The sequence below is a fragment of the Candida albicans genome, chromosome 1 (assembly GCF_000182965.3).
Source record: "Candida albicans SC5314 chromosome 1, complete sequence".
NCBI lineage: Eukaryota > Fungi > Ascomycota > Pichiomycetes > Serinales > Debaryomycetaceae > Candida > Candida albicans.
The window spans coordinates 2,071,901-2,094,613 of NC_032089.1; the positions used below are offsets into that span (position 1 = coordinate 2,071,901).

Sequence of the window (22,713 nt, forward strand, 5' to 3'; positions counted from 1 at the left end):
GTGATAATGCATTATTAAAAAGTTAATACAAAAGGACTATACCCGAGAGCTTCCAATCTTTTTGTTGATATCGGACTTCACAAAACTATAAGCCGTTATCTTGCAGTATATACATTGAGTCGAGATATTGTACGTTTATTAAAAAGTACAAGACTTGGACTATCATCTTTGTAAAGGGGTTTCTGAATTCAACGAGTCCATACTTTCTCTAACTTCCTCGTGTACACCAATCTCAGGAGCATCTAAAGGTTGGTACAAGTTCTTTCTCTTTTGAATTCTTTTCAATTGCCAGGAAATAGGAATCAAAGGTAAAAATCCGTTCTTTTCTTCATAAATCAAAGACCAGAATACCAATATGATAACAATCCAATAAACATTATAACTAACAACACTACCAATAGTAGCAGAATTTGTCCATCCTAAGATAGCAGTGAAAACCATCCAGAAAACTCCGTCTTCTTGCATTTCTCCATTGCAGCAATTGACATGCCAAACAGATATTGCGATATCATATGACCCTGGACCGTGACCAGTCTCACTCACATCTAATCCACCACATTTATCAATAAATCTCTGTAATTCGAAATTCCAAACTCCTTTGGAGAACAAACCAGCTGCAACTAAATATAAGAAACACGTTGATGTGATTAAAAACATCTTCAACGACAAAGTATTACCATAACGATACAATATAGCTCCTACCAAAATCCCCAGCATAATGGCCAACACAGCAGCATTTACAAGAGCCATCACTGAAGTATTTTCATTGATACCGATACCTCCGATGACAGCTATTGCTTCCAAACCTTCTCTTAAAGTAGTGACAAATGGCAATATGAACATATTGTATTTTTCTGACCATAATTCAATTCTAGTTGCCCATGTACGACCAGCTTTGTTAAAAGATTGTTGATTGTTTGAGTTATTCAAGTATCCCGAACTTTGCAATATTTTGCCAAGCTTCAATTTCCATTTTTCTTGCATTTTATTCACACGAAGGATTTTGATCCCCATTACTGAGATGATAATACTGGCAATTATTGAAAATGTGCCTTCCCAATAATGTTCAGCTACGGTCCACAAATCATTACCAATAATATAGAATATACCAAGAATGATAGCACCAATTATTAGACAAACCAAAAGTCCTAATAATCCACCAATCCATATTTGCAATTGTAAATATCTGCAAAGTTTAGCATCATTTTTTTCAAAAGTAAGGTCATCAGATTCAGTTGGGATCAATGAACTTGAACTTTCAGTGCTGTTATAAGTTTGGTTGCGAGTGTCACGGTTTGATTTTTTGGTGTTGCCATTGAATGTTTGATGCACAAATGAAAGCAATACTGAGATGATAATAGCAGATTCAAGTGTTTCTCTAAAGACAATTAAGAATGTCTGGATTGAGAAGTACTCTTCAAATGAAGTACCCGCCATGATGGTTGATTATTTTGAAGAGATCAAATACAAAAAGTAATATGTGGAAGGAGGCAGTACTTTTTTTTATCTAAAAGATCAGTGCTACTTTTAATGATCGGAACTGTGACCGAAAAAAAAAAAAGAGGAAGAGTTCTCGTTCCCTTATTCCCAGTTTTCCGAGATTCGTGCCGTACATGGAAATGATTTGTATTGGACGATTTATTGTTTATGGGAGTGGTAGTACTTGAATGAATGAAATGTTATTCGGCCAATATATATTAGATTGATTGACTGAGTATTATACTAATTGACTCATCTAAACAACTGGAAAGTTGAATCTCCATTTATTCTGGGAACATCACCGTTTTTGCTATATTTTTACCAATGTATACAATTACTTGTTGAATCCTTCTACAGAGGATTAGGTATAATTTGTTTAACAAAACTCTAACACTATCTGCCGATAATGCTTATCATTTGAACACCTTAGATTGTAACCATTTCTACTTGGGTTATTATTAGTTTGATTTTTCCGTCCAATTCCTTTCAATATAAATCTCAACTACATCACGTGGTTTTGGTTATGTGTATTTTTTGATGACCTGAAAAGTTCTAAATTGTTGCAAATTTTGTATTCAGAGAATTACACGATCAGATTTGCATTTCAACTAAAAAATCTAAAACTCATCAGGGATCATGAATAGTTTTATTAATTAGATGAGGATCATCAAGTATTTTATAATTACAAGAACTTGTCGAGGTTGCTTTGTTTTCATGGAAACGGAACTCAACAAGTTAACGTTTTGTGCATTGGTTCTGTGTCTCAAATCCATTATCTCTACTTGCACCAGAATAACAAAGCTAAACGTATTCAAAAATTAATTACACATTTATAATTCTCATAAAAAGTCATGTAAATTTCTTGGACAGTGGAAGATAACCTTCGGTTGGGGAATACATAAATAATAATTGAATCTCACAGAGAAATAGAACAAGAACATATTATTTTTCACGGCATAATTAGCTAAGAAATTTATCATTAGTAATTGGTAGAGATTGATGATGTAAATTTAAGCTTTTTTTACCCCAGGATGTGATTTGCTTCTATAACTAGTTACTTAAACATCAAGTTATGTTAACCAAGAGGGAATCAAAACTGGAATAGGTTACTGTTGGAACACGTTCACCTCTATATCTGTTATACGATAATTAATAACATATTACCTAAACTAGCATGAAGTTGATGAAATTATTGTACATAAATCAATTGGAAGGTAATAACAAGTAATGAGCTATTCCCATGTAAACCTCATTATTTAAGGTTGATAGAGTTGGAAGTTTATTTTGGTTTGGTTTCTTTCCTTCTGTACACATGCAACAAGCATTCTAACCGTCCATTCTAGTGTATATTTCTGAATATTACATACTCATTGACGGCATATACAAAGAATGGCTTTCCATTACCCGTCATTGACGCTTGTTTACACATGATAAAATAGAAGAAACACCATTCTTTTGTTGTCATAATAGGAATGTTGTCAACGCGGCTTTCATTGAGAATAAAGTTTTTACCAACTTACTTTCTCTTATTATTTTGCAACATTTCCCAATATAGTAAACTTTTGCTTTTTCAAGCCTTCAAAAAGAGGAACAACCTTGTACTTAAAGTTTGTAAAAAGTTTATGTTGATATATTTTTTGGTTTGGTTCTTTAAAGTTATTATTAGAGAGGGGGGAGAGCCTACCATCCGTCTCTCCACTTTTAAACGTTTCATGGATTGTTTAGACGACATCAAAGCCCATTATCAGATACACATTAACCCAAGAAGGAAGTTTTCATGTATTTATCTTCCCCTTGTACCTTTATTTTTAGTTAAGGGCTTGTTCCTTATGAAAAATGAATATAAATAGATCAGATTGGCCCCCATGTCAAAACATAAATTGATATTATTGCTCTTTCTTATTCCTCACTACTATCAACAAATCATCGGTTGCTGCAATATATATTTCCTCAATGAAAGGTTTGGTTTTCTTACTTGGTTTATTACCAACAATCTATGCTTCTTTAGTACACATTACTCCTGCTAGTGAAGATGACTTTTATAATCCTCCTGCTGGTTTCGAATCTGCCAAGAATGGTGATATTTTGAAATTGAGAAATTCCCCTAACAGACTTGCTAGTTTCTATTTCCCTATTGATGTCAAGAATGCTTGGCAACTCTTGGTCAAATCTGAAGATTCCTTTGGTAACCCAAATGCTTTTGTTACTACGCTTATTGAACCTTATAATGCTGATCCATCAAAAGTTGTGTCTTATCAAACTTGGGAAGATGCTTCCAACATTAACTGTTCCCCATCCTACGGTGCTCAATTTGGTTCTCCATTGAGTACTATTACTACCCAAATTGACATGACTTTGATTGTTCCTCCTTTAAGAAGTGGTTACTACGTTGTCACTCCAGATTATGAAGGTCCAAAGGCTACATTTGCTGTGGGAAGACAATCAGGACAAGCAACTTTGGATTCAGTTAGAGCTATTTTGAAATCAGGATCTTTCTCTGGTATCAATGAAGATGCTAAAGTTGCCTTATGGGGATACTCTGGTGGATCTTTGGCTACTGGTTGGGCTGCTGCTTTGCAACCAGTCTATGCTCCAGAGTTGCAAAAGAATATTGTTGGTGCTGCTGTTGGTGGGTTTGCTGCTAACATCACTGCTATTGCTGAATCTGTTGATGGTACTATTTTCGCTGGTTTGATCACTCTTGCATTGAATGGTTTAGCTAATGAATACCCAGACTTGAAAACAGCATTCTACGAAGAACTTTCCGACTTTGCTGTTCCAGAATTCAAAGCCGGTGCTGAAAATTGTTTGGCTGAAAATATCTTCCATTACCCATTACATCAATATTTCACTGGTCCAAAGAGAGCTTTTGAAAAAGGTTGGGGATTGCTTAAAGAGGATATTTTCAACAAATCTATCCAAGACAATTTGTTAATTGGTTTGAATAAGACTTACTTGCCTCAAGTCCCTGTTTTGATTTATCATGGAACTGTCGATGAAATTATCCCAATTAAAGATCCACATGCTCAATACCAACTTTGGTGTGACTGGGGTATTGAATCTCTTGAGTTTGCTGAAGATTTGCTGACTGGTCATTTGGCTGAGACATTTACTGGGGCTCCTGCTGCCTTGGCCTGGATTGATGCAAGATTTGATGGTAAAACTCCAATCCAAGGATGTCTGCACACAACCAGATTGACAAATCTTTTGTATCCAAATACTTCTGATTCTACTCACCTGTACTTCCTTGGTATTTACCAAGCAGTTTTCGGTACCCCATTAGGACCAGGTATCAATGGTGATAACATTACTATTAATAGTGGATTACTTGGTCTTGTAAGCAGTATTATTTAAGATTAGACTGCTGATACCCAGTTGATTGTTAATATAATTGCAATCCATCAACATCTTTTTATATTTCCACCAATTATTTATCTACAAATTGTGTTCTGTTTCGGTGATAAAACTAATTTAATAACTTTCTATAAAAAAAAACTAATATCACATTCTCTTTTCTATAAAGGAAGCATTATAATGGAACAAATCCAGATATTCAACTTCTATGTAGGTGTATACTTAACACTCGCTAAATGAATATGTGTATTGAATGATATTGTAAGAATGAGATTACGGCTAACTCTAACAATAAACAATAGTATAAAACGATATCTTCTACACAAAAGTAGAAGTATTTCAGCCCGTCTCATATAACAAGAAGAAATACTTTGTCACAAAACACGTACAAAGTGAACGTCAGAATGCGGCGGAACACGACCACACCAAAGTTCCTGAAATTACGTTTCTTTTTTTTCTCTCTCTCTCTTACTAAACACCAAGTCCCAATTCCACCACTAAGGTTACATTTTACAGTATGTTTGATTTTGTATCATCGTTTCAGAGTTGTTTCCAAATAGTTTCCTACCACAAAAATTTTTTTCTTTTTAGTTAAGTGTATGTTGTGGTTTTCCTTTATTTTGTTATTTATGGAAAAATACTCTTATTCTTGCTTGATGACGTTGACCTTGGAATTTTCATATTGATTAATTTTTTTTTTTTAATAAATTCGTTTAATCCAAAGTTATTCTTTCTTTTCTTTTCCCTATATTTTCTTCGTTTAACTTTTTCTTCCACTTATCATCACCCAAGTGTTTTTCAATCAATAACAATTAACATCACTACTGTTGAAATAAACTCAATCAAAAAATGGCTGTAGCTCCTAGTAGTGTTTCCACATCTACAATCATTTCAACCCTACTTGCCAATTTGGCATTGTTTGGTGTTTTTGTCGGTTGTTTCATTGTCTTAAGATTAAAGTTCAAGCGTATCTATAGTCCTAAATCCTCGTTTGATTTGGTTCCCGAAGAGAAGAAACCCGAGCCATTACCTAAAGACCCATTCAGATGGATATTTATCTTACTTACTAAGCCTGATTCCTTCTTTTTACAACAAGCTGGGCTCGATGGGCTTGTGTTTCTCAGATATATAAAGACTTTTGGCACATTGTTCTTGTGTGCATTACTTATGTATATCATTTTATTGCCTGTTAATGCCACCAATGGTAATCACAATAAAGGATTTGATCAACTTTCAATTGCCAATGTCAAACACCCTAGACGTTATTATGCACATGTGTTAATGGGACTTGTGTTCAATGGTATTGTTATCTTTGTTATTTATCGAGAATTATTTTTCTACAACTCCCTTAAAAATGCCGTGTTGTCATCACCGAAATATGCTAAAAAGCTTTCATGTAGAACAGTACTTTTCCAAGGTGTTCCAGATTCATTATTGGATGAAAAACAAGCATTCAAAATATTCAATGGAGTTAAAAGAGTATACGTTGCCAGAACAGCAAGAGAATTGGAGTATAAAGTTGAGAAACGAGCTGCAATGGTTACCAAGTTGGAAAATGCAGAAAACAAATTGATGAAAATGGCGGTCAAGAGTAAACTTAAAGCTGATAAAAAGGGAATTATATTAGAACCAGTTGATGAGATCAGTTCATATGTTAGTGAGAAAAAAAGACCAAAAATGAAAGTAGGTGGATTTTTCTCTTCCAAAGTGGATACAATTAGACATTGTCAAGAACAAATTCCAATTTTGGATAAAGAAGTGAAAAAGCTTCAAAAAAAATTCAGACATTCAATGCCACTAAACTCAATCTTTGTTGAATTTGAAAACCAATACTATGCTCAGTTGGCTTACCAATCCACTGTTCATCATAACCCAATGAGAATGTCTCCAAGATTTATTGGTCTTGAACCTAAAGATGTAATACATTCAAATTTGAGAATGTTTTGGTGGGAGAGAATAACTAGACGATTCTTGGCATTTGCTGCCATTGTAGCCTTGGTCGTTTTCTGGGCGATCCCTGTTGCTGCAGTTGGTACTATTTCCAATATAACTTTTCTCACTAACAAATTGCCTTGGTTAAGATGGATTTTGAAGATGCCACACGCCTTGTTAGGTTTGGTTACCGGTTTGTTGCCAACTATATTACTTTCATTGTTGATGTTTTTGTTGCCAATCATTATTAGAGTGTTTGCACGTATTTCTGGAGAAATTTCTGCTGTTGGTGTTGAAAAATGGACTCAAAATGCTTATTTTGCCTTTTTGATGGTTAACGGGTTTTTGGTGACTGCATTGGCTTCGTCTGCCACCGCCACTATTACTGAGATTATTGATAAACCAACTTCAGCTATGAGTATTTTAGCCAACAAATTGCCATTATCTTCCAACTTTTATATCTCATACTTGGTTCTTCAAGGATTTTCCATCGCTGGTGGGTCATTATTCCAAGTAGTTGGGTTATTTTTGTATTACATTTTGGGAACCCTTTTTGATAATACTGTTAGAAAGAAATGGAATAGATTTAGTGGATTAGGTACCGTTGCTTGGGGTACGGTTTTCCCAATTTTTACCCAATTGGCTTCCATTACATTGGCTTATTCGATCATTTCACCTTTGATCCTTGTGTTTGCTTTTGCTTCTTTCTTTTTAGTTTATGTTGCATATGCTCATAACATTACCTATTGCTTTGTTGAGGGCCCAGATGCTTTTGGAAGTCATTATCCACGTGCTCTTTTCCAAACCTTCTGTGGTATATATTTGGGTGAAATTGTACTTTTGGGTATTGTGGTTGTTGGTAAAGGTTGGGGACCTATTGTTATCCAAGTCATTGTTTTGTTGGCAACAATTTTTGCCCATGTTCATCTCAATTTAGCATTTGATCATTTGCTTGATGTTGTTCCGCTTGATGCAATGAGGGCAGTTGATGGTGTTTCAAGTACAGCTTCATATACTGGACCATCAGAGTATGAATCAAAAGTGTTAAATAAAAAGAAACGTCGTGCTAATTTTGAAAAAGAGTTGTTGAAAGAACAAGAGGAAGAATCAAAATTAAAGGCTGATGTCAAAGCTCAAATGGAATCCGATTATGATCAAGAAGAAGCAATTGATACTACATCAGTGGTTCCACTTTTAGCTGATAGAGATTTCAAAACCACTGAATCTAACAATCCTATTGTCAGGTTCATTAGACCAGATGTGTTTTTGAACTTCCGTTACGTGAAGAGAATTTTGCCAGCTACTTATAACGTTGAGCCAAAGATAGTAGACAACAAGCATGCTTATGACGCCCCTGCCATTTCAGCTAAATGTCCAGGGGTTTGGTTTCCAGCGGACCCAATGGGATTGAGTGAGATTGAAATCGAGCAGTTGTCACCAATTGTTGATATCAGTACCAAAAATGCCACTTTCAATGAAAAGGGAAAGATTGTATTCCTCGGGAAACCACCAAATTAGATTACATATTATATTTTTTAGATATTTTAAAAGGACTTCTATAGATTTTATTACATATATTCGTGGTCGTTTGATCGTGATAGTTTATTAAAGAATTTTAACTTCAAATTTTGATAAGTTAAAGCATGCCCAGCTTTTTTTTGTATTGAAAACATTAATAATTGATTTGAATTTTCTTGTTATTTTGCAATAATTTTAATTCAAAAAACTTACACCAAATATTTTCCCCATTCAATGTGCTTTTCAAATACACAAATCTTTCGATTTTGGTTAATGATCAGCACACGATAACGAAACGTCATAATTCCTAGAGTGTTTACGTGTGTTAAAACTGCTCTTTTTACCATTGTTGTAAAGTATAAATTCTCGAACCTGTGGAGTGGTAGTCCTCACAACAACGATAATGAACGTATCACCGAGAGAGAGGAAGGAAAAATGGCTATCTCTATTTCCGAGCGTGCATGAACTTCAAGAAAAATTCTACAACCACAATGATTGAAAAAGAATATGCCGAGGAACTTTGACTCACTGAAACTTACTCCACTTTCTCCAATCCATAAAATATAACGGTTTTAATTTGCTTTCTTTTTTTGTTTTTTTAAATTGATTTTCTTTTTAAATCATGTCATATTTTTTCAAACTAATGAAGTATCAAACCAGCACCAAATCTACTGCATTGGCAAGATTATCATTAACAGCACAACATTTACACTTATCTAGATGTTCATCAACATCTGCTACCCCAGACATCATTCCAATTAATCAAGGCACAAAATTCACTCCTGATTACACCAACTATGCTACCACACCTAATGGGAAAATTGTGTCTTATTTCCATGATATTGCATTAAATCTTAATAAAGAAACCAGAGAAGCTAACATGGTTGTAGAGATACCCCGTTGGACCAATGCAAAATTTGAAATCAATACTAAAACCCCAGGCAATCCAATAGTTCAAGATATCAAAAAGGGGAGAGTACGTTTTGTTAAAAACTTGTTTCCTCATCATGGATATATTCACAATTATGGAGCATTTCCTCAAACATGGGAAGACCCAACCACAAAGCATCATGGTCTTTTTGGTGATAATGATCCTTTGGATGTTTGTGAAATTGGATCCAAAATTTTATCAACTGGTGATGTTAGAAGAGTGAAAATATTGGGCTCAATTGCTTTAATAGATGATGGTGAATTGGATTGGAAAGTTATCGTAATAAATGTACATGATCCATTGTTTAAAGAAGTCAACGATATAAATGATTTGGATGAAAAATGTCCAGGATTATTGGATACAACTAGACAATGGTTTAGAGACTATAAATTAGCAGACGGTAAACCACAAAACGATTTTGCATTTAATGGAGAATATAAGAACGCCAATGAAACAATTGATATTATTGAACAATGTCATAAAAGTTGGCAACAATTAATTAATGGAGAAACGAAAACTGATAAAACTCCAGATATCACCAACACAACCGTTAAAGGTCTGCCAGGGTTTACCGATACCATTTCAGTGCTGTTGAATAACCCTTCAAGAGCAAATGCTGCTATTCCAGTTGATGTCGAAGCTAATTACTTTATCAAAACAAGTTGATCATTGGACAATAACCCAGTGTTTATTCTTATAGAGTCTATTAAGGTAACACTCAGTGTGGATTACATGTACCTTGTTTATAGTATTGAGAAGAGGTTTCTTGTCCCATTGTAGTAAAATTTGTATGTAATGATACTACAACTCAGATTAGTCACTTTCACGCGCTTAGTGAAGTTCATGATATCAAAACCTTTTTAAAATACATGTTTATTTATTTAACATTATTCTTATCTAAATACGTAAAAAAACATCTACTGGACTAATTAAAATAATCTTTAAAGTCTCTTATCTCATCAATCAAACTGTGTACAAACTTTTCAAAGACTTTACCACCTCTTTCAATAATTTGTTGTTCTTCAACCGAACTTGGTATTATTCTCGAACTTAAGAATTTAGGGTGTTTTAGTAAATTCTCAATACAATCAACAAAATCCTCTCTTCTGGATTCCGATTCTAATCCTGGAAAAATTCTCATGTCAATGGTATCGTCTATCACAACATTTTCAATGCTTTTCAAATATTCATTAACATCCATAGATTTCAATAAATCATAAATCAACAAAATCTGACTAGTCTCAGCTACCAATGCAGTAGAAACTTTACTGCTTGAAGAATCCCTTGACCAACTCTCTATACAATATTGTGTTTGTTTACCAAATAATTGCAACACCACACATACTTCTGGAACAACAGATGCTCCTAATTTGAACAAACTGGTTATGATTATAGGCAAGATTCCATTTGTCCACAACCTATGGTAATGTATGCCATGACTGATTGATACACCTCCTGTTCTAATAGGACGTGATATAGGACTTTCTAACAAGACAAGAAATAATCCTGAAGCAATAACTTTTTCCGCAATAATGTTAACTGACATCAATTCCAAAAGATACATCAAACTCAATCTAGCAAATATAAACTCATCGTTTACTTCAATGGAATGGGCAAAGGAGTAAAGATTTAACAATGAGTTGATGGTTCCATTTTCCTTTATCGATAATGCGATTTCCTCATGCAAGATTGATCCAAATTGCGCACCGACAAAAACTTTTAATACGGACAAAATTATCATTAGATCATCAATTCGATCATTCATCTTGGGAGACTTGAAATTCTTTCGAGTACGTGCGAGGTAAACATCGTTCTGTACTTCAATCAATAAGATTTGAGTACCCTTAATAACAATTGCATTGAATAAATCACGGAATAAACTAAGGTATTCAGCCAATACCAAAGAAGCATCTCTAATCAATTTTAGGGAGCAATAAATGAGTTTTAATAATGGTTTATAACACCCACGAGATTCGGCCAAGTTGGTAAAAAAATTCATACTACTTGATGACAACAAAGTAGAAGCGTTCTTCACAATTTCAAGTATCTTTTTGTCATCAATATCCAGCGATTTGGTTCGAGAGAAATACGTGTAGATCAAATAAAAAGCCAACTCAACCCTTTCAGTATAAATTGATTGGAAACTTTCAGTAGGTACACCTTCATTGATGTTAACTTTCAACAAGTAGTTGACAAAATCTAAAACTCTCGAATGTAACGGAGCGTCGTATTTTCTGCAAAAACTTGTAATCAAGGCACCAAATGATTTAGCACTTGCTAGTTGGGAATTCAAATATTGTAAATTAATACTAGATGCAATAACCTGTTCTCTTATCTGTTGCCAATCTAGTTCATTTTTGAAAAGAGAGTCCATCAAAGGTAAATTGTAGACTGATGTAATTCCAAAACGATTCCTTTTAGTCAATCCGCTTGTAAACTGCGATAGTTTGAATTTTGGAAATGCATTCTCAAAAGTAATCTTCAAATTAGAGTCCAATGATGGTTGGTAGTTTGTTATTGTGAACTTTGTCTTTGCCAAGTCGTTGAATTCATCAGAATTGACGAAACCAACTATTTTATCTCTAGTTTTCTCACTCCTAGCAGTGAAAAGATAAAGAGCCAAGATTTCTGCAATCTTGGAAACCAATTTCAATTCATAGCATCTGCTTATAAAGCTTTCAGAAGAATCTGGTGGATCCAAAATTTGTAATTTAACACGCCCAATCAATGTTTGGATAAATTCATCATCATGTTCACTTTCTTTAGCTGTGGTCCAAGAATTGCATGCTAAAGCTATAGCATCTACCAAATGAATACTAACCGAATTTGGATAGTATCTCATATCTCTTATGTTTTTCTTCAATATTTGCAATAATGACAATTTTTTGGTGGCTTCGGTATCATCCTTACTGGTGTAATCACCAAAAACATCTCTTCCAGTAATGAACAATACAGCTAAACCTTCTTGTTTGCCTTCCATAACAGCACAAATAAAGTCATACAAGGAAATCTTCATTTTATAATCATCAAACAAATTATCTAAATCTGCAGCCAATGAATGCAACAATACTTGTGCATTTTCACTCCCCAAGTGGGAAAGTAAAGATGGAGCTGTTCCATCTGGCCAATCTCCACTAGTCAAGGCCGTCAACAAATCTAATATATCTTTTCGCACAGATTCAAACCTGGAATAAGACAAGACCAAATCTGAAGTTTTAGTAAACAAGCTTTTCTCAAAAGCCAGCGGCTTCAAATGTTCTGAAGTTCTAATGGTAATGATCAATCTAGAAAAAGACAACGCACAATGTATCCAATTATCATACCAGAATGAAGATGAATCCGTCAATTCGTATAAATCCAAGTCTTGTGACAAATTCTCAATCATTGTAATTATCAGTCTTGCTGCCCTTGGACTATCCTCATCAGATATTAAAAATGAGTCCAAAATACGACTAGCAGCATCGGCAAATACTTTTGTCACCTTGGTATTGGCGGGCACTCCCTCATCAATACCGTAAACACTAGCCAAGATTGTAGAAAATGTATCTAATAACAAAACACCAATTTCTAATTTTTGACACTGTTCGTTATAGCGGCAGTATAAAAATGTCTCAAATAAGTCTACCAAATGACCAACAAATCTAAGCATAATCACGGATTTGGATTTTTCAGGATAATCTTGGTCTAAAGATAAGCAATTTTGGATCAATGCCTCAGCAAGTTTTATCAATGAAACTGTGAAATTATAATCACCATTTACCATTTCTATAGATCCAAATATTACAGCGGCCAATCCTTCTTTGCCATTCTGTGCAAACAAAGCAGATTTGGACAAGTAGGGCCATATTCTGTAAGAAAGAAATGGCATCAAGTTTGTCAATAAGTTGACAACGGAAACCAAGAGCTTGACATTTCTTAAATGTAACCCTTGCTCCAAAAGTCTTAAAATGACTTCCAAAATATCAGAATCGTCTGTATAAGCAGACATGGCTTCTAAAACCATTTTAGAATCATCAACACCATTATCAATGACCACATTATTCAATAAATTTAGTATATTTATAACCAATTCCATTGTCTCAGAGTCTGAGTTATTGAAAATTTTTGATACATTTTGCAAAACTCTTCCCAAAAATGCCCAACCATTATAATTGTAAAGGAATGTGACCAATACTTCATCTGGGTTCGCTGAAGGTAAAATCTTTGCTTTTGTTCCTAGACTCAAAACCATTGATAACTTTTTATTTGCTTCAAAAGGTGGATATACGTCGATGAATTTGGTAGTTTTAACCAATTCTGTATTTTGATCATCTATCTGGTACATGTTGTTGAATTCCTCTTTTTTGAAAACTTGAATGTAAGATTTCAAGTCATTAAACTCGTGTAATGCGAAATTTCCGTTGATAGAAGCTACCTGAATGTATGGACTTAAAATCAACGGGAACTTTGTCCTTGCAATAATTATAGCATTCTGTGTTGCATTATTTTCGAAAAACGATTCAATAACATTATTAGGACAATTACCAATAATACTTAGAATACAACTTGTAACTTCTGAAGTGAGGGTAATCAAAGGTAATGAAGCAATTATCAAAGTGGATAATATGGCCGAGTAAAGTTTGTCAAATTTTAATAACTCGTTTAACTTTTTTAAACTTGAAAACACATCCAAATTATCACACTTTTGATTAACCAAATTTATTGTGTGTTCCAACTGTGACAAATTGAATTGACTTAAAAACTTTTCTGAGTTGGGTAATTCGGGATATTCCTGCAAAAAATAGAATTTTCTTAATAAAATAATAGACCAACTGTATAATACAACAGAATTATTGTTTGCTGTGTTTGCAATAGCATCGTTCACGTATTTAAATACCTGTACATCTGCCATATATGAGCTGGACAGAGTTTCATTGACGGAATCAAAACTATTGTTCAAGTTCAAATACTGTATAGTCAAAACAGTAAATAATCCCTGGAGTATTGAAAATGCTTCGTGATATGACACGTATGGTCCCAAAGCAACGGAATAGTTGGTATCTCTCATCAATTTGAACCACAGATGAACTGCTTGTGCATCAACATTTGCATTTTGAACTGATAATTCAATTAACACCTTGCATGCTTCGATACAAAATAAAACCGTCTCATTATGGATAGTTTCATCGATTTCTTTGTTGATTCCTGTAATATAACTTCTTTTCATTAAACTTTGTGATGCGTTACCAATAGATTCAATCAAGGATTCAAGATACTGCTTTGACAAAAATATCTCCTTACCCAAATTCTGGATAGAAGACGATGCATATGAGTTACTTTTGTTATTTAATAGTTCAGTGACAATCTTTAAAATTATTCTTCTCTCTCTTAATATCTTGGAGGAATACAATTGTAATCGTTTGTTTTCGTAATATTTTTCATCATGCAATTTACTTTTGATTGCTTCCAACTGTGGAGGAGCAGTTTTACAAGGAATCTTCTTGTTAGTCTGGCATATTACTCTAATTGTTTCCAAAACATCTAAATTTAAGAGATTGGATAAAAGTTTCCCATCACTTGTATCTTGTGCTGATATATTTGTGTACAAGATGCCTCTCAATGAGATGTCCCTGGTTTGCAGATTTGGGCTCTGTTTGTCATTTTTCAATGTAAAAGGGGACGGATTCAATAAGACTTCTTTACTGGATAACAAAAACTCATCCAATGCATCTGCCAAGTAGGGGTCTTGACAATTTCTTAATAATGACAATGCATTGTCAAACGTCCAATACTGTGTTGGTTGTATTGGTTTTAATGGCAATCCAGTATTGCTTTTACTAGCTGATTTATCCAGTTGAGATATGGATAAAGACATTTTCCCTTTTACTAGTTTCCACGTCTTAATTGGTAAAATTTGATTAATACAATTGTTTGAGATGTGTGTATGTTACTTTAAAGTTTTATTGATTTTTGTTTTTGTTTTTTGTATTTCTTTTCGCAATGAAGAATTTGTTTGAGAGAGTGAGAGAGAAGAAAGTAAGTAAAAAATTTTCTTCGTTTGAACAATGTTTCTCTCTCTCTCTCTGTTTTGGTTTTTCTCTGTTGTCTCTTTGATGGTTTAACTTCCTGGCGTGTTGCGAATAAATACCAGAAAAATTTTTTTTTTTCACTTAGTGTTCCGTCGTAACAACTTGACAACCACAAACTATTTGCTATTGGGAAATCCTTTTTGACAATATAACTAATGTCACAATTGCCATTTATTGTTGGTGCTCCAGGTAAAGTGATTATTTTTGGTGAGCATGCGGCTGTCTACGGTAAACCGGCTATTGCTGCGGCCTTGAGTTTGAGATGTTATCTTTTGGTTTCCCCTTCATCTGATTCCAATACCATTAGATTGCAATTCCCTGATATCAAATTGGATCACTCTTGGAATATCAAAGATTTGCCATGGGAGGAGATCAAACCATATTTGACTTATGACAGTGCAAACAAACCACAAATACCTTCAGAATTGGTTCCTGAAATTGTGGACAAGTTATCAAGTTTTTTGAATGGTTTTGATAACAAAATGCATTATTATGCTTGCTTTTGTTTTCTTTACTTGTTGATGAATTTATGTGATTCAAAAGTGTCGGGAATGAATTTTATTGTCAGATCAACTTTACCCATTGGTGCAGGATTGGGATCATCTGCTTCTACATCTGTATGTTTATCATCAGCTTTGGCACTTATGGGTGGTTGGATCAACAAACCGCTGTTGCATGAAAATGATAAGTTGGATACAGCTGATATACCTGATTTGGAGTTTATTGATAAGTGGTCTTTAATTGGTGAGAAATGTTTCCATGGTAATCCATCAGGGATTGATAACGCAGTGGCTACTTTTGGAGGAGCGGTGATGTTTCAACGAACATCAACTCCAGAACAACCATCAATCCGTACAAACATGAGAAATTTCCCTGCAATAAAATTACTTTTAACGAATACTAAAGTTCCGAAGAGTACAGCCGATTTAGTTGCTGGTGTTGGCAGATTAAACGCAGAATTTAATCTGATTTCAACATCGATTTTGACAGCTATAGAACATTTGTCACAAGAAGCTTACAAAGTTATGATGAATCCAATGTTTGGCAGAGAAGAAACAAATGTTTTGAGAAAGTTGGTGAATATTAATCATGGTTTATTGGTAGCGCTAGGTGTATCACATCCAGCATTGGAAACAGTAAAAATTATTGGTGATAAACATAGAATTGGGGCGACTAAATTGACAGGTGCTGGAGGTGGAGGTTGCGCGATCACTCTAGTGAACGACGATGTAGAAGAATCTGTCATACACAATGCTATCAAAGAGTTTGAAGACAGTGGATACGAGAGTTTCGAGACTTCGTTAGGTGGTAAAGGAGTAGGTATTTTGTTCCATGAAGATTTAGACGATGCCACAAAGTTCTCAGAGTCCCAATTTTGCAATTACGTAGATCGTGCCGCTATTGAGGATTCGTTAGGAATGGCAAATGTGAAAGAATGGAAGTTTTGGTGATGCTAAAAAGTTTAATAGAGTGTATTCACAATAAAATAAATAATAACAATAAAGACGCCTTTCTGTTTACGTTCTAATCAACTTTCGTTTTTTGTTGTTCTAGTTCTATATACCTCTGTTAAATTCTAATTCCTTGATATCGTTACCATCCTTGTCCTTTAACTCGTGAAACTTACTTTCTAATTTGTTCACAGCTAAAACTCTTCTTTGTGGGAAAACTGCCAATGCAAAAGGCAAAGCAACTAATGAAGTGGCAAAGATTAACCCAATGTTTACCAAAGTTTCAACTCCTTTGGATTTACTCTTCAAAAATCTACTTTGCTGCAATTTCACTAAAATCAAGGGTGGAATGACCATGATAGGGGTAGCATTAATCACTCTACTTGCTGCAGTTTCTCCTACAGCATACCAGGCTGCTTGTTTAGACGTTCCAACCTCATTTCCTTTTCTATCAAACACAGTTATCCCCTTTTTCAACTCTTCACTCCTCATCAAAAATACGTTCACAATACCTGCTGAAACAACAGCTGCGAATGGGACCAATCTACCAAGAATCATTCTCGTGTTTGGTTTTAATGACTTTAATCTAGGTACCAAAGAATTTAATCCCAAGGCAACGGAACATGAGGCTGAAACTGCCAATGTATAATTAGTGACAATTTGTTTAGTTGTTAAAGGATGTGATTTATTGGCGTTTGCAGTGTTAATTGCAACATTCAAGGACTGATTGGCAATCTGCCAAAACAAAGTGCCTGCTGTTCCCAAGTTTGGTGTCAACATACCTGCAGTTACAACAAGGTTGGACAAAACACAAGAAGACATTCTAAATGGCAAAAACACGGTTTCACCAGTGTCTGGATGTAAAGTAGAATCCAAAACTTTCTTTGCTCTCCAAAGCTCTGGACTCATTTTTGAAGTCACTCCATTTTTGTAGTCCCAAACCATTCTTTTAGCAGTTTCTATGTCATGAGTAGTGTTCAACAACATTGTGGGATCAGAAATTTCAGCACAATGTTTCACTCTTCCCCAGTAAGTGGTTAAGTCATATTTTGACTGGGGTAAAGAAACTGGACCTGGTATTGACGATGCCATTTTAGTCTATATGTAGTATTCTAATTCGATGGTTGGTTGGTTCTACAATTTTGACTCATAGCAGAAGTTATGAATAATTTTTTTTTTGTGGGAAAAGTGGTAAAAGTGTTAATCTTTCTCGGGGAAATTTTTCCAGCATCGAGTTAGTAGCTCTCTGTACCTTAATATCTACTACATGTGATGCCAAAAGTAGGCACTGTATTGGGTATAGGTGTTGATATCGTCAATTCTGTCAGATTTGAAAGATTGTTGACAGCCAAAAGCACGTCTTTCGGAACAAGGCTATCCAAGCGAATTCTTCACCCAGAACACGAATTACCTTTGTTTCAGCAGATGCACTCACAACGACAAGCTCAATATCTTACTGGATCTTGGGCAGCAAAGGAAGCATTATTCAAGACATTGGACTTAAACTCACAGAAAGAGTTCAACTTTAACCAATGGTACCGCTTCCATGATTCCAATGGGAAGCCATTTATTTGGAACGATCGATACAAATTGTCTGATGAAGAGTTCCATCTTAGTATCTCACATGATGATTCTCTTGTAATTGCTACAGTACTTCGTCAGAAGGTTTATCAAATCTAAAGTATAATTTATAATAAACTATAGAATAAATATAGTACAATGACAATGTTGTCTATTCCCATTCAACTGTAGCAGGAGGTTTGGAGGTGATATCATAAGTGACACGAGCAACACCATCAACCTCATTAACAATTCTGGAAGCAACTTTTTTCAAAAATGCAGCTTCAAAAATAAACCAGTCAGCAGTCATAAAGTCGAGGGTTTCAATTGCTCTCAATGCAATAACTTGTTCATAAGTTCTTTGATCACCCATAACACCAACAGATTTGACCGGTAACAATGCAGCAAAAGCTTGTGAGATTTGTCTGTATAAGCCAGCTTTCTTGATTTCTTCAATAAAGATAGCATCGGCTTCACGAGCAATTTTAACTTGTTCTTTGGTAACTTCTCCCAAAACTCTGATGGCCAAACCTGGACCTGGGAAAGGATGTCTCCAGACCAAATCTTCTGGAACACCCAATAATTCACCCAAATGACGGACTTCATCTTTGAACAATTCTCTCAATGGCTCGATTAATTTCAATTTCATATCTTCTAATAAACCACCGACATTGTGATGGGTCTTGATAGTTTGAGATGGTCCTTTGAATGAAATCGATTCAATAACATCGGGATACAAAGTACCTTGTAAAAGATATTCAATTTCTGAACCGTCACGTGGCTTAATCTTAGCAGCTTCTTCTTCAAAGACATGGATAAATGTATTACCAATTATCTTTCTTTTCTTTTCTGGGTCAGTGACACCTTTCAATCTACCCAAGAATAAATCACCGGCATCAACAACAGTTAAGTTGATACCTAAACCTTCATCTAAAGTTTTCTTGACACTTTCGGTTTCATTCTTTCTCATAACACCATTGTCAACGTAGATGGCATGGAAACGATCACCAATGGCTTCTTTCATAATTTTGGCACCAACAGTAGAATCAACACCACCAGAAACAGCACCAATGACTTCAGCAGTTGGTCCGACCAATTTCTTAATTCTAGCAATTTCAGTGTCAATAAAGTTTTCCATACTCCAGTTGGTTTTGGCTTGACAAATATCAACAGCAAAGTTCTTCAACAATTTCTTACCTTGAACAGTATGTGTGACTTCTGGATGGAATTGAATACCGTAAATATGTTCACTTTCATTGGAGATACCACAGAATGGTGAGTTGTCTGAAGTGGCGACAACTTTGAAACCAGTTGGCAAGGCATGTAATTTATCACCATGGGACATCCAAACTTGAGAGTGATCAACTCCCTTGAACAAAGCACATTCTGGATCTTCAACATTCAAAGTAGCTGGACCATATTCTCTTTTGTCACCTCTAGCAACACCCTTACCATTGATCCAAGCCAATTCTTGCATACCATAACAAATACCCAAAATTGGAACACCCAATTTGAAAATATCATGATCGACATGAGGGGCATCTTCAGCATAAACTGAGTATGGACCACCAGATAAAATTATACCCTTTGGTTTCCAAGATAATTCTGCAATCTTTTGAGTGCATGGCAACATTTCAGCGTAAACATTGAATTCTCTCAAACGACGGGTAATTAAATGGGAATATTGAGAACCAAAATCTAATACCAAAATGGTATCAAATACTTTGGAAACTTCAATAGGAACATCGTCAATATTGGCACTCATTATTGTAAATTATACCTTCTTGTAAAATTAATCTCAAAATCAAGCAAAAAAGTGAGGGGGTAGGGGTGTTTAATTAATAAACCACCGAAAGAAAGAAAAAGGTATAACTATATCCTTAAGAGTTTACCAAAAAATTTTCTCTTTTTTTTCTTTTTTTCCAACGGAAAGTGTAACAAATCTCAAAGCGATGAGTATAATCATCATCATCTCTTTCACATAAAAAACTTGATTCGTAAATACAGTGAAAAAAAATTTCTGACTCTGATGTATTTGGTAGCAAGGCTGTTTACTTATCTAACAAATATATTTCTAACAAATCTTTTGTTTGGGTTGCCAATATTGAGGGTCACTGATTCGTTTTATGTTATGTAGGTTGTACAATGACAGAAGTAATGCTCCTTAAAGCTCACTTTTTGAATAGCTCTTCTAGTTACAGTGTTATTATTTTGTGATGTACCTTATAATCCAACAACCATTCTACGTTTATGGTATTGCTGTAAAGTCGTTATAATTTTGGCAAAAAAATTCCTTGCTTACCTATTTAACTAGCACGCAATTATCAATTCGAATTGTTTTTGAAATCAGTATTTGTAACTTTGATAACGTTTCGGATTGTGTCCTTATTAATCAAAGTGTTTGTCACATGAGATCGTTACCACCTCCACGAATCACTCGAGCACGAAAATGGAAGAGAATCAAGAGAGCAATCAAAAACTTATTCTCCAAAGGGTATATTTCCGATTATGGTGTATTTTCCAGAATCCAAGCAAACCATTATTCTATCTCCAAAATTCGTCGACTGAGGTTTTCTACTCGATTAGTTAAATCAAGAAATGATTTGAATATCGTAAAACGAGCAAACAGAGGTTTCAAACTAGCAAATTATATTAGTCGTGCTAGTAGAAGAGTTTCTGTGTCTGGCTTAAAAAGAGGCTTACGTTCACCAAAATCAAGAATGGACTTCAGGATCAATTTTTAGGTTTTAAATAGTTAAGAATGTCAAAGAATAAAAAATTGATTTATGATTTCTGTAATTACATCAAACAAACCAGAATGCGTGGTGCAAAAAAATTTATGAGCAGAAAAAAAAAAATATAGTGCGATGAGAGAACCAGGCATCGAGAAGATGTATATATATTTTTTTTTTTCATATTTTTTCCCAATAACACCTCTTCATAATCCTACTGCCTACCAATAACTCCAACTGAAAAATGTCATCAACAGGGGAGAATAAAAACCAAATAAAGATAAAGTTCTTCACAAATGAAGAAGACGAGTCATTACAAGTTGCTGATACTCCTCTCTATGTGCCTGTCACTCTTAAAAGATTTGGGTTATCAGAAGTGGTTAATCATCTTTTGGGAAACTTTAAAGGTGAAGATGAAACAAAAGCTCCTATCCCATTTGATTTCCTTATAGATGGTGTGTTGTTGCGTACTTCAATTGAAGATTACTTGACGAAAAATGGGTTATCTAATGAAGCGTTTCTTACATTGGAATATACAAGAGCAATTTTACCACCTTCATTTTTGGCTTCTTTTAATAATGATGACTGGATATCTTCTATAGATTCAATTAACCCGACCACCAAAATAGTCATGTCCTCTCAATTATCTATATCACAGCCAAAAATTTTGTCAGGGTCATACGATGGGATCGTTCGTACCTATAACATGTCAGGGAAAGTTGAAAAACAATATGTTGGTCATTCTGCTCCTGTTAAGGCTGTGAAATGGATATCACCAACAAGAATTGTCTCTGCAGGTAACGATAGACAAGTTAGATTATGGAAGACTTCATACGAGGAAATAATAGACGAAGATGAAGAAGAAATCGAGGATGGTAAAACCTTGGCACTTTTAGAGGGCCATAAAGCGCCAGTTGTGGATTTAGCTGTGGATACACAAACAAATAGAATTTTATCTGCCGGGTATGATCAAAATATTGGGTTTTGGTCCACCAACTACAAAGAAATGACATCTATCCAACCATTGGAATATGATTCTAATGTTGTTTCTTCATCGTCTAAAAAAAGAAGAAAAATGGCTGTCCAAGATGCTACAATTAGACGTCGTGCCCCATTATCATTGTTGCAAGGGCATCTGGAACCTGTAGAAGGAGTCATATTTGATGCTAAAGATTCTACAGTGGGGTACTCCGTTTCTCAAGATCATACAATCAAAACCTGGGATTTGGTCACTTCAAGATGTGTTGACACTAGAACCACTGGTTATTCATTATTATCAGTGTTGCAATTGCCACAGGTTAACCTTATTGCTAGTGGTTCTTCTGCTCGTCATATAAATTTGCATGATCCAAGAGTAACTACCACCAGTGATCAAACAATTAGCAAGTTAGTGGGACATACAAACTTTGTCGTTGGCTTGACTGCTTCTCCTCATAATCAGAATATGTTTGCTTCATCCTCTCATGATGGTACTGTCAAAGTTTGGGACGTTAGAGCGGAGAAATCTTTGTACACAATAACAAGACAAGATGGGTCAACCAATGCTAAAATATTTGATGTTTGCTGGGATGATCGTATCGGTATTATAAGCGGAGGTGAAGACAAAAAGCTTCAAATCAACAAAGGATCCGATATAGCCAAATAGAATATATCTAGCTTGGAATTTATATATAAATACATACATTCAT

The 22,713-nt window shown here is 34.8% G+C and overlaps 11 protein-coding genes across 11 annotated transcripts; 7 read left to right on the forward strand and 4 right to left on the reverse strand. All coding sequences in view use genetic code 12, as the record gives it.

The window, feature by feature from the left end:
- Nucleotides 1-162: 162 nt before the first annotated feature.
- Nucleotides 163-1,437, reverse strand: FTH1 (Fth1p; the record flags this gene model as incomplete). Its single annotated transcript, XM_718395.2, has 1 exon — nucleotides 163-1,437. One exon carries the CDS (start codon nucleotides 1,435-1,437, stop codon nucleotides 163-165), a length of 1,275 nt encoding a protein of 424 aa, XP_723488.2.
- A 1,995-nt stretch (nucleotides 1,438-3,432) lies between these two features.
- LIP2 (Lip2p) lies at nucleotides 3,433-4,833 on the forward strand (the record flags this gene model as incomplete). The annotated part of the gene is made up of 1 exon (XM_718397.1): nucleotides 3,433-4,833. One exon carries the CDS (start codon nucleotides 3,433-3,435, stop codon nucleotides 4,831-4,833), a length of 1,401 nt encoding a protein of 466 aa, XP_723490.1.
- Nucleotides 4,834-5,682: 849 nt separating this feature from the next.
- Nucleotides 5,683-8,283, forward strand: CAALFM_C109430WA (uncharacterized protein; the record flags this gene model as incomplete). Its single annotated transcript, XM_718398.2, has 1 exon — nucleotides 5,683-8,283. The coding sequence occupies one exon, from the start codon at nucleotides 5,683-5,685 to the stop codon at nucleotides 8,281-8,283; it is 2,601 nt and encodes an 866-aa protein (XP_723491.2).
- Nucleotides 8,284-8,905: 622 nt separating this feature from the next.
- CAALFM_C109440WA (inorganic diphosphatase) lies at nucleotides 8,906-9,880 on the forward strand (the record flags this gene model as incomplete). The annotated part of the gene is made up of 1 exon (XM_718400.1): nucleotides 8,906-9,880. The coding sequence occupies one exon, from the start codon at nucleotides 8,906-8,908 to the stop codon at nucleotides 9,878-9,880; it is 975 nt and encodes a 324-aa protein (XP_723493.1).
- Nucleotides 9,881-10,139: 259 nt separating this feature from the next.
- NUP188 (Nup188p) lies at nucleotides 10,140-15,068 on the reverse strand (the record flags this gene model as incomplete). Its single annotated transcript, XM_718401.2, has 1 exon — nucleotides 10,140-15,068. The coding sequence occupies one exon, from the start codon at nucleotides 15,066-15,068 to the stop codon at nucleotides 10,140-10,142; it is 4,929 nt and encodes a 1,642-aa protein (XP_723494.2).
- A 369-nt stretch (nucleotides 15,069-15,437) lies between these two features.
- Nucleotides 15,438-16,733, forward strand: ERG12 (mevalonate kinase; the record flags this gene model as incomplete). Its single annotated transcript, XM_718402.2, has 1 exon — nucleotides 15,438-16,733. One exon carries the CDS (start codon nucleotides 15,438-15,440, stop codon nucleotides 16,731-16,733), a length of 1,296 nt encoding a protein of 431 aa, XP_723495.2.
- A 105-nt stretch (nucleotides 16,734-16,838) lies between these two features.
- On the reverse strand, nucleotides 16,839-17,825 carry CAALFM_C109470CA (uncharacterized protein; the record flags this gene model as incomplete). The annotated part of the gene is made up of 1 exon (XM_718404.2): nucleotides 16,839-17,825. The coding sequence occupies one exon, from the start codon at nucleotides 17,823-17,825 to the stop codon at nucleotides 16,839-16,841; it is 987 nt and encodes a 328-aa protein (XP_723497.1).
- A 180-nt stretch (nucleotides 17,826-18,005) lies between these two features.
- Nucleotides 18,006-18,413, forward strand: PPT2 (holo-[acyl-carrier-protein] synthase; the record flags this gene model as incomplete). Its single annotated transcript, XM_718405.1, has 1 exon — nucleotides 18,006-18,413. The coding sequence occupies one exon, from the start codon at nucleotides 18,006-18,008 to the stop codon at nucleotides 18,411-18,413; it is 408 nt and encodes a 135-aa protein (XP_723498.1).
- A 52-nt stretch (nucleotides 18,414-18,465) lies between these two features.
- GUA1 (GMP synthase (glutamine-hydrolyzing)) lies at nucleotides 18,466-20,058 on the reverse strand (the record flags this gene model as incomplete). Its single annotated transcript, XM_718406.2, has 1 exon — nucleotides 18,466-20,058. The coding sequence occupies one exon, from the start codon at nucleotides 20,056-20,058 to the stop codon at nucleotides 18,466-18,468; it is 1,593 nt and encodes a 530-aa protein (XP_723499.1).
- Nucleotides 20,059-20,701: 643 nt separating this feature from the next.
- Nucleotides 20,702-21,037, forward strand: CAALFM_C109500WA (uncharacterized protein; the record flags this gene model as incomplete). Its single annotated transcript, XM_718407.1, has 1 exon — nucleotides 20,702-21,037. One exon carries the CDS (start codon nucleotides 20,702-20,704, stop codon nucleotides 21,035-21,037), a length of 336 nt encoding a protein of 111 aa, XP_723500.1.
- Nucleotides 21,038-21,269: 232 nt separating this feature from the next.
- On the forward strand, nucleotides 21,270-22,670 carry YTM1 (Ytm1p; the record flags this gene model as incomplete). The annotated part of the gene is made up of 1 exon (XM_718408.2): nucleotides 21,270-22,670. One exon carries the CDS (start codon nucleotides 21,270-21,272, stop codon nucleotides 22,668-22,670), a length of 1,401 nt encoding a protein of 466 aa, XP_723501.1.
- Between the last annotated feature and the right edge of the window lie 43 nt (nucleotides 22,671-22,713).